General features: G+C 34.0%; 1 protein-coding gene across 1 annotated transcript in view; it reads left to right on the top strand.

The window, feature by feature from the left end:
* CLGN (calmegin) overlaps positions 1–16,330 on the top strand; it is a 50,239-nt gene that overhangs the window by 23,424 nt on the left and 10,485 nt on the right. Inside the window, exons 6-12 of the mRNA XM_007941223.1 lie at positions 1,598–1,679; positions 3,581–3,773; positions 8,829–9,018; positions 11,765–11,878; positions 12,003–12,153; positions 13,472–13,687; positions 14,911–15,036. Coding sequence (XP_007939414.1) covers positions 1,598–1,679; positions 3,581–3,773; positions 8,829–9,018; positions 11,765–11,878; positions 12,003–12,153; positions 13,472–13,687; positions 14,911–15,036 — 1,072 coding nt within the window. The remainder of the gene's footprint in view (positions 1–1,597; positions 1,680–3,580; positions 3,774–8,828; positions 9,019–11,764; positions 11,879–12,002; positions 12,154–13,471; positions 13,688–14,910; positions 15,037–16,330) is intronic.

The raw sequence follows: 16,330 nt of genomic DNA on the forward strand, positions 1-16,330 counted from the left end.
GGTGGACCCTATGCTTAGTCCCTGGAATCTGAGAGAACACTGTCAGTTTAAATATCCAAAATGGTCAGACTGCTTGTAAACATTCAAAAAGGCTGTGCGCTCTGGACAGCTAAAAGTCCATAGCTCAGCCTGTCTGCCTCTTCACTGCTTCCTGTTTTATTCACCAGCCACCAGTGCAGTCCTCCATGCAGCCACTGGCAAGCAGGTCCAATTTTTAGGTTAATTCTTAGGTCCTAACACCACTTGGCAATATCCAAGCTGTCTGTGCTCTCAGGGTCACTGACAGTCTCCAGCTCTGTATGTCTCCTTTTTTGGGGTTTTCATGCAGGTTCTTCTACTACTTGGAGTTTAATCTACTTCTGTGTCCTTCCTTTCAGAGCTCAGGGCTCCAGGATTACCTTTTGTATCTGTGTTATTTGGTTCCTCTTTTCTTTGTTGAAGTGGATCTGTGTAGTTTGTCTTCCTGTTCCACCATCTTAGCGGAACTCTCTTTTCACTTTTTTGTCTCTAAAGTTTCTTCAGAAACATTTTAAACTACAAACCTTTATTAATGTCATTACTACTTCCTATTGCTTCTCTAGTTTTCATCTCTTTAATTCATTTAACAACTCACAAACCTTCACTTTTCACTTTTCAGACATTTTTATGTTGGCTTTTGTTGCAAATAATTCATCAAATTATCAAAAATTTCATCTATATGCTGTTCAGTGAGTCTGTGCTTCATTGCTGAAGCAAGACTTACTTTTTTAAAAGAAATTTTTACTGAGAATTACACCATATGGTAAAACCATGAGAAGACTCTCATCTCACTTTTTTATCTATTATACCATATTTTCTTTACATCCTGACAGTTAAGGTCTATGAAACACTCCAGGTTATTGATTGAGATTCTGAAATATTGTTGCTGGAGTATTTAATTGGATGTGCAGCTTATTTAACATGGTTTGGGTGTAGTTGAACTAAAAGCAAATTGATAGTGAACTGGATATTTAAGGTCTGTAGCAGTTTCTTAGAAGTCTGTTGCTGTAGTTGTGGTCCTTATGAGCTTCCTTTGTTTGTTTAGGTTGTAAAGAATATTTTGTATAGTGCTTTCCTTACCTGGATTTAAATTTCCTATTTGGTGCAGTGCCTAGGGCATTTGACTGCTAACCAGAAGGCTAGCAGTTGAAACCCATCAGCCACTCCATGGAAAAAAGATTAGGCAATCTACTTCCAAAAATATTTACTGACTCGGAAACCCAAAGAGGGTCACTAAGAGTCAGAATCGACTCAATGGCAATGGGTTTGGTTTTTGATTTTTATTGTAATTTTAGTCAAAGTATTTTATTCTTAATTCAGTAGTTTTTAAGGAAAAAGCTGTCTCAAAAAGTTGGTTGACTATTTTATAGTTGATTATTGTTATTTTGATGATGTACAGTGTATTACAGTAGTAGAGTATTTCTGGTTATTTCCTATAAATTGTGAATAAACATTATATCAGCTTATTTGTAATGTAGAATATTTGTTTAAATGAATTGAGAATAATACATTAGATTTTAAAGAACAATAAATAATTTTTACTTACCAGAAGTATGATTCTTTTTCCCCTTCACTTTAGATATGAAGTAAATTTTCAAGATGGTATTGATTGTGGAGGTGCATACATTAAACTCCTAGCAGACACCGATGATTTGAATCTGGTATGATATTTTAATATTTAAGAAAACCTTTTTAAAGTTAATAAGTAACTTTAAAGAAAAATTGATAAATAGAAAATTTTATTTTCATCTGAAATTGAAAAGACGTTGAGAATGTTGCTAATATCACTTTATATAGTTATTTAAAGTTGAGTCACTTGATGGCATCAAGTTTGTAATCTTTAGCAATATAAAAAAGTTCACCATTTTAAAAAAATATATTTACTATGTGCAGTATAGTAAATTACTGTGACTTTTCTAGCCATAGTCTTTGTAACTCCCACTTTGCCATGAGCAACTGAGTAGCTGCTTGTTAAAGTCATCCACCTGGGGCAGCATGAAGTCATCTTCTGGGAAAGTTTGCTTGCTCTCAGGTGTTTAGAATTCTGATGTTGGGATTGGTTAGTTTTGCCATTCTGCCAAGCTTAAAGTGAGCCCTCCTGGAGGCAGAAAAAAAAAAATGTCTCTGACTGCTGGCTAAGAGAGACATGCTGTTGAGAGAGATGAACGGCTACTAAGAGAGATACACTGCTGAAAGAGATGTGTAGCTGTGAGAGACCCCCAGCTGAGAGATGGCAGCAGTGGAACCAAGAGGCATGAGACAGAGTATCAGGCTTACCTGGACCACAGAGGCAGAGGCCAGGCCAAGAGGCCAAGGGCCAGAGAGATGTGTCTAAGGGCACAGCAGAGGGGAAGCTTTTCTGACCAAAGAACTGGATCCTGAGTGTGTTCCTGAACTTGAATTGTGGCTGGTGCTTCCCTCATAAACCCCATGATCTGTGAGTTCTCTGTGGCCATTGCAGCAAATTATTGAACACAATGGTGAAGTGGTAGGTGCCAAGAGAGGGACAGTTGGTATCAAGGTTGGTAAGAGGGCTGGAGGGTGGCAGCATGTCTGGGCTCATAGGAACAGGCCTTGGGCTGCTGCTGATGATTCTGTCCTCATTAAAAGAGGTCACAAGATGCCTTCTCTTTGCCCCTTTGGCACCATGTCTATAAATGAAAAATAACATGATGTTTATAAATTAGGTTGGAATTATTTTCTTTTCAAAATAAGAACCATATGTTTGTTCGTATAAGAAAAAAAGCAGAGAAAGGAAATTACCTAAGAACCAAATTAAAAAGGAAGGTACACTTTAGAGATTAGCAATCTACAAGAGATTCAGAAAATAACTAATTTAAAAACCATTTCATGAAGTAGCTTTATAAGTCTAGGAGGTTGTATTAGGACCATTTAAAATCAGGGACATTTCTATCTCTTTACAGAAGGCTTTGTGAAGGTTTCTGCATAACAGAAATAAGATAATTAAGACATCAGTGAGATATTTGTCAGAGTGTCTGTCTGTGAATGGGCTATGAAATATATATTAAAGGCTTCAGGTACTATTGTTGTTGTTTGTTGTTTTGTGCTGTCGAGTCGGACCCGACTCATAGCAACCCCTTCTTGGGTTGCCAAGGCAATATCACTATGGAAGTAGATTGCCCTATCTTCCTTCCGAGGAGTGGCTGGTGGGTTTGAACAGCCAGCCTTCTGGTTAGCAGTCAGGTGCCTTAGCCACTATGCTACCAGAGCTCTCAGGTAGTATTAGGAACAGGTAAAGGAGATGCCATTTGTAGTATATGTTGAAAGTCTTGTTTTAAATGTTATTAGGTGTTGATCATCAAAAAATACAATGACAATAAAAGCTAACACCAAAGTAATGTGCTTTTTTAAAACATCTGGCATTGTTTTCAGATGCAACTGTCATTTTCCCACATCTTTGATTGTTACTTATGTCATATGAAATCTTGGGTAAATTACCACTGAAAATATGTTTTGTAAGCTGTACACAATTTTTATAGACTAGAGAATTCATTAAATGCTCTATTTCTTGACTAATTTCAATGCTCATTTCTCTTTAAAGGAAAACTTTTACGATAAAACTTCCTATACCATCATGTTTGGACCAGATAAATGTGGAGAAGATTATAAACTTCATTTTATCTTCAGACATAAACATCCTAAAACTGGAGTTTTTGAAGAGAAACATGCCAAACCTCCAGATGTAGATCTTAAAAAGTTCTTTACAGACAAGAAGACACATCTTTATACCCTTGGTATATCCTTGCAATTCATTAATTAATTTAAAAATATTTGGTGACCACTAATATATTCATGGCAAGTGTTTTGGGAGAAATAAATATGGATCTTACAATTAGGCAGCCTATCTTTTTGTGAAAATAAGATATACATAAATGATTATACCACAAAGTAGAAAGTAAGGTGCCATAATGAGCGGTACACTTGAAGTACAGTAGGAGTTCAAAAGCAATATTACTTCCAGCCTGGAAACTCAGAGAAATGTAGTAAAGGAGACTATATTTGAACCTCTCTTGAAGTACAGACTAAAGTTGGAAAGGAGTGGAAAAGGACACTTATATGTTCTGTGAAATTAGTATGATATAAAGAGGGAAAACTAGAAAATAAGATTAAGGAGGAAAAGGCCCTGAATGCCAACCTAAAAAATGTAGGCTTTCCTCTATAGGCAGTTATGACTGTTGTTAGTTTCCCACCTTATGATTGTGGCACATATTTAAATTTTGAAAGGAAAAGCAGTGAGTAACCATATGTTAACATTCTTTACTTGAGTATATGAGAGTTTGCATTGACATTGGGATGTTATATGAGGTGGTTTCTCCCATTCTCAAGTACATAAGTTTATGTAGCTTTGGTCTATGATTTCTTAATATCATAGTGTGTCAGAATCTAGCAGGACACTTTGAAATGATTCCGTCAACTTCCTTACTCATGTCTCAGCTCCATCCAAGACTATGGTTATCTGATTTTCTTTCTGAAGGCTACAGTTACAAAATACTCATTTTGTCTGCTAAGACAGTGCTCAGTTTTATCTTGTTTTCAATGTCAACAATATGCCAAAATCCTTTTTTGAAATAATTGAAGCAATACTGTACATTTTGGGGAATGTAAAGTAAAAAGTAGAAATAATGAAAAATTATAGCCAAAATAAAAGAAAGAATTTCGATATAATTTGACTTTGTACAAACTTCAAAAAAAAAAAAACCAAACCCTAGTCAAAAGCATTTTGGTAGTACGTATCAAACGCCACAAAAGTTTTATGTCCTTTGAAACCACAATCCCACTTTCAAGAAATAATCCAGAAGAAAGAAAATAACCTGTGTGAAGATATACTGAAAATTTGAAGCAACCTAAATGTTATAATAGGAGAGTTGTCTATCTACTACATTTAAAGTGCTAACTCTTAAAATGTTTAGCAACAGGGAGAAATGCTTATAATATTAAAATGGAGTTAGAAAGCAAGATTCATATGCTAAGCACATCATAATGCCCACTGGGAAAATTATCCAAGCAAATAGAAAAAACTACGAAAAAAGATCTAATTTTCATTAAACACCTAATAAGTGCCATGCTCTGTACTAGGCACTTTCTTTAGAACCATTACTTGAGGTGAGTGGTAGTTTCTCCATTTTGGTTTAGGAAACAACAGTAACTAGTGGAAGTGAATTGGAAATTTAAGATTAACTCTTAAACACTCTCATTTCTTCTTCTTATACACAAAAGCTGATCATTGTACTAGGTTTGTTGAATGACTTTTTCTTTATTAAACTTTCTGAAATATTATTATATTTTTAACATTATTGTGTACCTGTTTTAAGATCTTTATAGAACTTAAAAGACTTTATAATATAATGTCTTTTATTATAGGTTCAGTTAAAATATTTAATATGCTTTTCTAAATGGAACATTTTTGGTTAAAGATTTTTTTCACAGACACATGTTTGTAATCTACATTATTGTTTTCACTGTAGTTTTTAAAAAATCAATTTCAGGTACAAATGTTATTCAGAAAGCTTTCAAGATTTGTCTTGAGAAACTGAGGCCATTTTTTTTGTGAGTTAATTTAATTTAATTTTATTTTGATTTGGGTGAAGATTTACAGAGCAAATTCACTTTCCACACAGCAGTTCACATATACTTTGTCGCATGTCATTGACCACAGTTTACCACAATGCAACAGCTCCCCTCCCACTTCTCCCCATAGTTACCTCTTCCCAGTGTCCATCCCTTCATACTCTCTTGCCCCCTAAGCTGTCTCCCTGTGCATAAGCAGCCCTTCCCTTCTCCCATGATTGTTCTCTCCAGGGCGTGTGTCTACTTGAGGTAGATGTTTAACTCACATGCCTGTACTTTGTTTGGCTGGAAACCACAGTTGTGGGTTCAATTCCAGACCTGAAGGGCAGCTAGGGGCCATAGTCTCAGTGGTTCCACCAGGCTCTATTGGACCAGCAAACCTGGTCCCCACCTTTTTTTTTTTTTTTTTGCCTCCAAATGATTTTGAATTTTGTTGAGGCCATTTTTTAATTAAGAAAGATCTAGTAATATTTTTACATTTAAGGTCTCATTCTTAGCTCTGCTTCAGTCTTGACTATTTTTCCTTGGTTGTAGTAATGCAGGCTTATAATCTTAGCTGTGGTAGAAGAAATAGTGGAGAAAAAGAAAAAGGAGAGAATAATTAGTAGGCATTTGCATTATTTGGGTTTCTCTATAAACTGCATTATACTTACACCTCACTTACCAACATGGTTAGGTTCCAAAGACCAGGTAATTATTTGAAAATCAGCATTGTGTGAAAATGGAGGGTAACCACATTAGATCACAAAATGGAGGATGACTACATCATTATGTAACTGCCAGATTACATCATTACATAACTGCCAACTCACTGAGAATCATGGCCCAACCAAGTTGACACATAATCTTAACCATCACAAACACCTCACACCTCGGTGTTTGTCCCTGCCAGAAGTATGTCATTAATGTGCAAAATAGTCAGATAGTAGTTTTGTTTTTGTTTTTTTTTAACTATTGTAATAAATGTGAAATCAGATAATGAGATCACTGATAAGTAAGGAGTAAAGTGTGTTTGGTTTTGATTTAATTTGATGGTGGTGATGTGACTGAAATACTTAGAGCTATTTCTTCAGAAAATGGTAACTCACTTTGCATTACTCTCATCAGGATCACAATAAAAGGTCCTGGTCAGAGAGGAAGAAAAAAATGTATTAAAAAATTCAGAATCAGAAAAAAAAAAAAAAAAGGCTTACTAGGATGATAAAGACAGGTGGAACCCCAGAGATTGGCCCTTAGACATCCCTTAAACCTGTAATTGAACCCAGCCCCAAGGATCAACTTTCAGCCAAACAATAGACAGGCCTATAAGGTGAATGATAACACCAGGGAGGAATGTGCTGTTCAGTACACTCAAGCATATGAGACCAAAAAGGCAACATTTGCCCAATAACAAAGATCAGAAGGCAGGAAGGGGAGGAAAGAAGGATGAAATGAGGGAACCCAGGGAGGAAGTGGGAAGAATGCTGTTACATTGAGGGGATTGTAACCAATGTCACCAAAACAAAATGTGTATACAGTTGTTGAATGGAAAACTAATTTGCTCTGTAAACTTTCACCCAAAGTACAATGAAAAATTAAAAAAAAAAAAGTGGTAGCTCACTTAAATTGTGAAGTCAAAATGACCCTGACATTTGTTGACAGCTCCTACTTCCTTAGCTTATTGAAAGCAAATGTTAGGAAGCTCTTTTCATCTTTCTCATTCTTTTCAAAGATCTAAATGTTACCCAGTGCCCTCCTATATTTAAAAGGTGGAAGTGTCTTTTATTTTGGCATTACAAAAGATAAGGGAGTCCTTTATGAAATTTTGACTTGGAGACTGTTAGAGGGATAAAATTTACCTGGAAACAAACAGGCTAATTAAGTGTAAACTTGGATATTTTAAGTCATCCTTAAGGTATTTTATATTACACTAAGTATGTGAGCTGTTGATTTTTAAATGCCAGTGACCTTTAAAGATCTCTAGGAAATGATGATTTCATCACTGCCTTTCATAGTACATATCATTAAAGTCAAGAGTTTCTTCCTTGTATCAAAAATATTTAAATTTATTTGTACTTTTGCCTCATTTAAAAAAAAAAAAAAAACACTTGCCATTGAGTACATTCCAACTCATGGGAATCTCACGTGTGTCAGAGTAGAACTTTGCTCCATATGGTTTTCCGTGGCTAATTTGGTAGCTTTCCAAAACTTTCTTATGCGTTGCCTCTGGGTGGACTCTAACCTCTAATGTTTTGATTAGCAGCTGAGCACTTAGTCATATACAACACCCAACAGTTCACATTACACCTCTACATACACAAAGCTGTGGGGATTCCTGTGCTTTTGTGATGGGATTAACCCTAGTGAGATTGTAATTTGCAAGTTTTCATTGAGCATCTGAAGAGTGACTATTTTGAAGTGAAGGGAGTCGGAATATTTTGTATTGCCACTAATGAAATATCAGTAAATGATGATGACTAAGAGTGGCGTTCAGAATAAGGCATAATTCATTTTCAGAGAGTTTGTTAAGAGTGGACTTCTACTGTTGGTAATATGGTCACTTTATAAATTATGTTCTGATAAAGTAGAGTTTAAATGTAATACCTGACTATCAACCTAATCCTTTCTTATAAAAGACATCATTTGATTAATTGGCAAAAGTTGAGTAGGTTCTGAGTTTAGGTGGCAGTAATGTATCAATGTTAATTTCCTGATTTTGGTGGCTGAATTGGCATGTAGGAGAATGTGGTTATTTGTTGGAAATAAATATGCATTAAAGTATTTAGGGCTGATGTGCATGAGCTTGGTAACTTATTCTCCAGTGAGTGGTTCAGGAGAAAATTAACTTCTTTGTAACCTTTCTGTAAGTTTAAGATTGTTTAAAAAATATATATTAAAATGCTGAAGAGGATTGTATTGTATTCTATAGTAGAGTAAAGCTGACTGGGTGATGTGAGTCCCAAATGGAGCTAGTTAGCTATTGGGAATTTTTAAATATAAGAAGCAATGTGACATTTATTATAACGAATACAATTGAGAACAAAATAATGTCTTTCATTTTAGATTTTAGATTCTATTTAGTGACTTAAGCATATTTCTATTTATACATTGTTTGTATTTTCTGTACTTCTGATTGGGAAAAGTTTTTACCCATGATGTTCAGGGTAGTGTTATTTTTTAGAAGATTATCTTTAAAATGTCTCTCAAAATGTTATGTGTAATATATTTAAATTGATCTACAGTGTTGAATCCAGATGACACGTTTGAAGTGTTAATTGATCAAATAGTTGTAAACAAAGGAAGCCTTCTAGAGGATGTGGTTCCTCCTATCAATCCTCCCAAAGAAATTGAAGATCCCACTGACAGAAAACCTGATGATTGGGATGAAAGGGCAAAAATCCCCGATCCTTCTGCCGTCAAACCAGATGATTGGTAAGCAAAAAATCCAGTTTAAAACAAAATTCTTTGTCATAGTTAAGAAATGAGACACAACATATCAGTGAACTTTACAACCAATAGAACTTATTCTATTAGAGTAAAACTACTTTTTTCCACTGTTTTGGGTGAAGTGCTTATGTAAAATGGATCTTTTGGTTTCCTACCTTTTAATTATCTATTCTAATTTTGATTAATATTTTAAGTTTATTATCTTTATCAATATGTGGGGTTTTTTGATGGTTTCAGTACTATTAAGAAAAAGTCCATGAATCTAAAACATGAACATTTTAATTTCTGGTTTGATCCTTATCACCATAAAACTAAACTCACTGCTATCTAGTCGCATCTGACTCATAGAAACCTCTTCTTGGGTTTCTGAGGTAGTATCGCTATGGAAGTAGATTGCCCAATCTCCATTCCAAGGAGTGGCTGGTGGGTTTGAACCATCAGCCTTCTGGTTGGCAGTCAAAAACGCCTTAGGCACTATGCCACCAGAGCTCCTCTTCTCACTATGTGTGTATATATTTTATGTAGTTTTGATCTTTTTTCAGTTAATATCACTTGGCCTTAAGTAGGCCCTATCCTCAACATCTTATAAAAATATAGAGAATTTTCTCATAACAAATTGACTTTTTTTCACTAGATGGTTACATTGTTTCCTTTTTATGGGATTATGAGTATTTTCCTCAAAAGAAAAATTACAGATTACTGATTCAAGGAATTGATAACTCTGGTCATACGTGTTCCCCAGAAAAATTGATCAGCTACCAGTAGCCAATTTTAATACCCTCTTTCCATAGAATTCCACCACCATTGTATTCCTGTGTCTTTCTGTCTTGATCTTCTCTCATTTTTTGTTACAGCTAGCATTTCTGATTTTTATTATTCACTTTTTCTTTCTTTTGTTTGACAGACAGTGCTTTATCAGTTGGTTTAATAGTTTCCCAAAGTATCAACTTTCTTTAAAACATTTCTGTTACACCTACATTTTAAATTATGTTTATTTGTTCAACCTTGATGATTTTCCTTTTCCTGTTTTCCCTCTAATATTTTCCTTTTTAGGATCTTTCAAACTTCAAATATTTGGTCTTTCTTTTTTTTCCTTATTAACTGAACTGATTTTCTCCAAATAGTTTTAACAACACCTGACAGATTTTTATATTTTGGACTTTTCATTCCTTTATAATTAACTATTCTGGTAAAATTTGTCCTTTTCTCCCTGACTCAAGTATTTTCAAAAAATACATTTGTACTGGCTGAGTGGTTGAATAATTTTTATCTCTTTCATTCTCTCTTCTCCTGGCCCCCCCCCTTCCTTTTTTCCCTTTCAGCATCTCTTTATTATATTTATTCAGCAGGTGGGGAATTTGAAAGTACAGAAAAGTACCTCACCACATGCAAATTATTTATTGTTAATATATTGTCTGATTTACTTAGGAATCTTTTTAATAAAACATGCAAATACAGTCTTAAATTCCCTTTATGATATCACCTATTCTTCATATCCTTTTTCCCCAGAGACTGCCACTAACGTGAATTTAGTGTCATCTTTCAAGTCTGTTTACATGTTTTATTTTGCATGTCTTTCCATAACATGTATTCTTTTAAAATTTATATGCGTGACTTCATAGTATACAAATTCTGAAACATTTTTCAGCTTATATTGATATATTTAGAGTTAATGTGTAAATTGCTTATGGGAAATTCCATTGTGTGATTATAGCAAAATTATCCATTCTCTTGTGGTATACATTTAGGTTATTTCCAACTTTTCACTAATATCAGCAGTGCTTGAATATCATCATATATGTGTGTAAGAATTTCTCTATGTCTGTACCTGAAAATGTAATTTCTGGTTCATAGGATATACACATCTTTAGCTTTTCCAGATATTGCCATATGGTTCTCCAAAATTATTGTAATTTACATTATTACACCAGCAGTATTGTTGGATTGAAATTGTTTCATGATGATGAACTGATATTTCATTTTTATTTTAATTTTTCTTATTAGTGACATTTGATATGATCATTAGCTATTGAGGTTTCATCCATGAATTGCATTTCCCTTTATGTATCCATTTTTCTATTGGAACTTTTGGCTTTTTATTTATAAATTTATAATAAATTCTTGGAAGCAATCATTTATCTTACACATATCTGCTTCTAATATATTACTTTTATTTTAACTCTTGGTATTTTTGTTGAACAGTAGTTTCTGTTTTAAAGTACTCTGACTCATCAGTCTTTTTATTTCATGGTTTATGTCTCATTTAAGAAATCCCTTCTACCCAATGTCTTAAAAGATATTCTCTATAGTTTTATACAAGTGTTTCCATTTTGTTTTTTATATACTTGCAATCTTTGAAACTTTGTTTTACATTTCAAATGCAATAGGAAACTAAACCAAAAAAACCAAACCCACTGATGTTAAGTCAATTCCAACTGATACTATTTGAGAATAGACTAAAATAAATTAAACATGTGTATTATAAACCCAGAGAAAACACTGACGCAAATCAAAGAGGAGAAGCTAGTAAGCCAACAGAAGAGGGAAAAAAAAATGGAATCTAAAATAAAATTGTATACAAAAAATTGATTTGCGTTAGAAGATTTAGGTGAATGGAGAAAGGGGGGATGTAGATAGCAGAAAAGCAGAGGAGTAGGAAATACCTTTGTGGTACCTTCTGAATTTTGTAACATGTTTTTCAAATAATTGACATAAAATACTGTCTTTACAGGGATGAAAGTGAACCTGCCCAAATAGAAGATTCAAGTGTTGTTAAACCTGATGGGTGGCTTGATGATGAACCAAAGTTTATCCCAGATCCAACTGCTGAAAAACCTGACGATTGGTAAGCATTGTTCATTTTTAAAATGCCAGTTTCAAACATTTCTTACTTGCTTTTTTGTTACTAGCTTACATGACTGACAAAAGAGATTCCAGGTCACAATTTTGCTTTGTTCTCATATCCTAAGGAATGAAGACATGGATGGAGAATGGGAAGCACCTCAAATTCCTAATCCAGTATGTCGTGTTGGATGTGGTGAATGGAAACCTCCCGTGATAGATAACCCCAAATTCAAAGGAGTGTGGAGACCTCCAATGATTGATAATCCTAATTACCAGGTAATAACCACTTAATCCAATGCCATATTAAAATTTAAAAACTTGTGATCTTTTATATATCTCATTATTGATAAGATTATGTTAACTTTTAGAAGTTAAGCTTTGGATTTTCAGTAGTGTGACCTAGCTCTTAAAAAGTCAGAGAAAATGCACCTCAGTGAATTTATATTTAAGAAGTAAAGCATTCTTTAATTTTCTGGGGGAATAAGCTTAAAAACTTGAAGATAAATCACTTCACATTGTCTTCTTCCTTAATAACCAATTATTGCTTACTTTGGAAGAAAGTAAGGAGCTCTGGTAGCACAGTACCTCAGGCATCTGACTGCTAACCAGAAGGTTAGCGGTTCAAATCCATACATAGAAGCAAGACTGAGCAGTCTTACTTCCGTAAAGATTAACTACCTCGGAAACCCTGTAGGGGTTGTTATGAGTCACAATCAATTTGATGGCAGTGGATTTTGGTTGCAAAAAAGTTGTATTTTGAGTTCTGATCAGGAGGACTCACTTTGTGCATTTTAGTAATTAATGCCCATACTACTTAATATGTTTATTTTCTGCTATTATTAAAATATGGATTTTTAACAAATAACATCTTTTGAGAATACCTGGCATTTTATATTAAAAGTTCCTATGCTGTCTATTAATTTTATCTTTCTTATTCATTGATATTTTCCAACTTTGTATTCTATGCATTCTTGATCACTGTATCCCCAGCATGTGCCCTAGTATGTGGTACAGAGTAGATATATTTGAGGATGGAGCTAGTCAGTGAGTAATCAAATTGGCAAATCTATTTGATTTGAATTTAAAGCATAATAACTTAAGATAAAATTAAATTGTTAGGTTGAATAGTTGTTCTAAGGTGGAGCCATAAGTGATTAGTGATGCTTGCCATAGGTATATGTTAAAAAGAGTGGCTCCACTGTTTTCTTCATGTGTTACTTTGACTTTTCTGCTGAATTCCAAGGCAATATTGACACAGTGGCTGCAATGATGGGCTCAGGTATAGAAGGGATTGTGAGGCTGGCACAAGACCAGGAAGTGTTTCATTCTGTTGTACATAGAGTCGCTATGAGTTGGAGCCAACTCAACAATACCTAACAACAACAACAAAAATTATTCATAGGGGATGTTGTGTATAGAATAAGAAGAAATAACATTTTATTTCTAGTGACTTACTATGAATTAATAACAGTTAAAGTGTTCTCTTTCATCCTCAATTAATACTGCTAATTTTATCCAACAGTTACTATTACTGGGTAGCATTTATAAAGAAATTGTTTAATTTGAAAATATCTTCAAATGTTTTTACTTCCAGGGCATCTGGAGTCCTCGAAAAATTCCTAATCCAGATTATTTTGAAGATGATCATCCATTTCTTCTTACTTCTTTCCGTGCTCTTGGTTTAGAGCTTTGGTCCATGACCTCTGATATCTACTTTGATAATTTTATTATCTGTTCAGAAAAGGAAGTAGCAGATCACTGGGCTGCAGATGGTTGGGGCATGAAAACAATGGTAGCAACTGCTAATGAGGTATGGCACTGACCAGAGTGGTAGTAATGTAACTTTGTGTAGTAGTGTAGGACTTGTCCTTTTAAAGGTGATTATATGTGCAGTAGGTATTTGACTGCTAACCAGAAGGCTGGTAGTTCAAACCCACTAGCCACCCCTGGGAAGGAAGGTTGGGCAATCTACTTCCATAGCGATACTGCCTCAGAAACCCAAGGAGAGGTCACTATGAGTTGAAATTGACTTGACGGCAGTGAGTTCAGATTTTTTTTGGTTTGGTAATTACTAAATGCCAAATAAATATCTTCAAAGAAATTTATGTAGACATTCTATTTAGACTTATTATCTATATTATGATACAGCTTCATTATAAACTGTATAAGGAGCTATATATCCTAGATCTCATTTTATTCATTAAATTATAATAGCTTTAATTTAATCCTGTGTTTTACCTAAACAGCCTTTTTGCTGTTTATAGAACTGATACTATTTAGTATAATTGTCACCTTGCCAACTCAAACCTAAGTGGTAACAGTAATCTAAATATTATACTTTGTTCTTTTTAACTACTTTTTAGTTAAAGGAGTATAGAAAAAAAATAAATTTAACATTATTAAATTGTGTCCATTTTTTTTCCAAATTTTACACTATATGGAAAAGATAAAGCTAAAATTTTTTGACACAATGCAACTTGGAGAATGTATCTTTAAAAAGAATTAATATAAAGCTAAATGTATAACTTACATTTTCTTTCTTTGGACAATAATAGAAACCATCAAAATGGTATGTGAGGACAAAAAGAGTCCTTACTGGAAGTCAGGTGTGACATTTGTTTTAAATATAAAAAGATAAAGTACAATAATTTTGAGGTATAATTTCATTAATAAGTCCTTTAAAACTACAGAATAGGTTATCAAAAAGTTACACACTTCTAAATGTACCAGATAATATAGCCATAAAGAATAGTTCTATCCTGAGACCTACTGAAAAAGAAAATTGTCCTTATTCTCTGGGAGTAGTTTCTATTTACATTGTAGCGTATCTTCTACAGAGTCTTAGTAATGCATGCTAATAATTAAAAGGCTTGGACTTTACAAAGTATAAAGTGGTAGAGTGAAGGCATATTTTAGCTTTTTACAAGTTTATCATTCATTAATATGAAATGTAAAATTAAACTTTTTGTAGGCTGTATATCCTAATTGGGGTTGTAAATTCTGAATTGCATTTTTTACTTACTTCTTTTATAGCCTGGTGTACTAAAACAGTTAATGTCAGCTGCTGAAGAGCGCCCATGGCTTTGGCTCATTTACCTTGTGACAGCAGGGCTGCCAGTAGTATTAATTACTTCATTTTGTTGGCCAAGAAAAGTAAAGGTAAAGAAAATGAATTTCCTTCAGCTTTTTTTTTTATGTCTTAGTGTTTAGGGACTTTATGAATTGAGCAAGTGATTCTTAAAAATAATAAACTACTTAACAACAGAAAGACAAACGTCCAATCAAAAAATGGGCAAAGGTCAAGAAGAGACACTTCACCAAAGACATTCAGTTAGCTAACAAACACATGAAGAGATATTCATGATACAAATCAAAACTACAATCTTACCCCTGCAAAAAGGGCACTGATCATAAAAATGAAACAACAAATGTTGGTAAAGTTGTTGGGAATTTGGAACTCATACACTACTGGTATGATTGTAAGATAGTACAACCACTATGGAAAATGGTATAGCACATCCTCAAAAAGTTACAAATAGAAATACCAAATGATCCAGCAATCCCACTCCTCACTATGTATCCTAGAGAAATAAGAGCAAGCAGTGATACAAATAGACATATGCATACCCATGTTCATTGCAGCATTATTCACGGCAAAAAGATGGAAATAACCTAACAGCCTATCAGTGGATGAATGGATAAACATAATGTGGTACACACATATATTTAATGGAATACTTTGTGATGATAATAATGATGAGGCTACTAAATATAAATAATGTGGATAAATCTGGAGGACATATGCTCAGTAAAATAAGTCAAACACAAAAGGACTAACATTGTATGATACCACTTTTATAAAAAGTCAAGAATAGGTTTACACACAAAAAGCAACATTCTTTGGTTGTTACCACTGTTGCCAAGAGAAGAGAGGGAGAATTACTTACTAAATAGTAGTCGATGTGTTAATTTTGGTGAAGGGAAAGGCAATTCACAATATGTGGAAGTCAGCACAACATGACCAAGGTAAATGAAGATATTGAGTGGTACACAAGAATAAAGCACAGCTACAGTAAATGCTGTAACATACATGATTCTTCAACAATAATAACCAAACATTGGTGAATGGTTACATAAAAAGATATGTATGCCATATAGCTGTAGGAGAGTGTTTTGGGAGTACATGCGCATAATATATAGGCATAGTTGTGGGCATTTGTATATATACATTTTATGTGCTGCATATATATAAATTTTAAATAACATATATACATATACATATATATATAGGAGCTCTGGTGGCGTAGTCTCTAAGGCATTTGACTGCTAACCAGAAAGCTGGCAGTTCAGATCCACCAGCCACTTCTCAGAAGGAAGACTGGGCAATCTATGTCTGTAGAGAACTGCCTCGGAAACCAAGGAGGGGTCACTATGAGTCGGAACTGACTCAGTG

Source organism: Orycteropus afer, unplaced genomic scaffold, assembly GCF_000298275.1.
Source record: "Orycteropus afer afer isolate SDZICR_OR568_19922 unplaced genomic scaffold, OryAfe1.0 scaffold00076, whole genome shotgun sequence".
NCBI classification, from domain to species: domain Eukaryota; kingdom Metazoa; phylum Chordata; class Mammalia; order Tubulidentata; family Orycteropodidae; genus Orycteropus; species Orycteropus afer.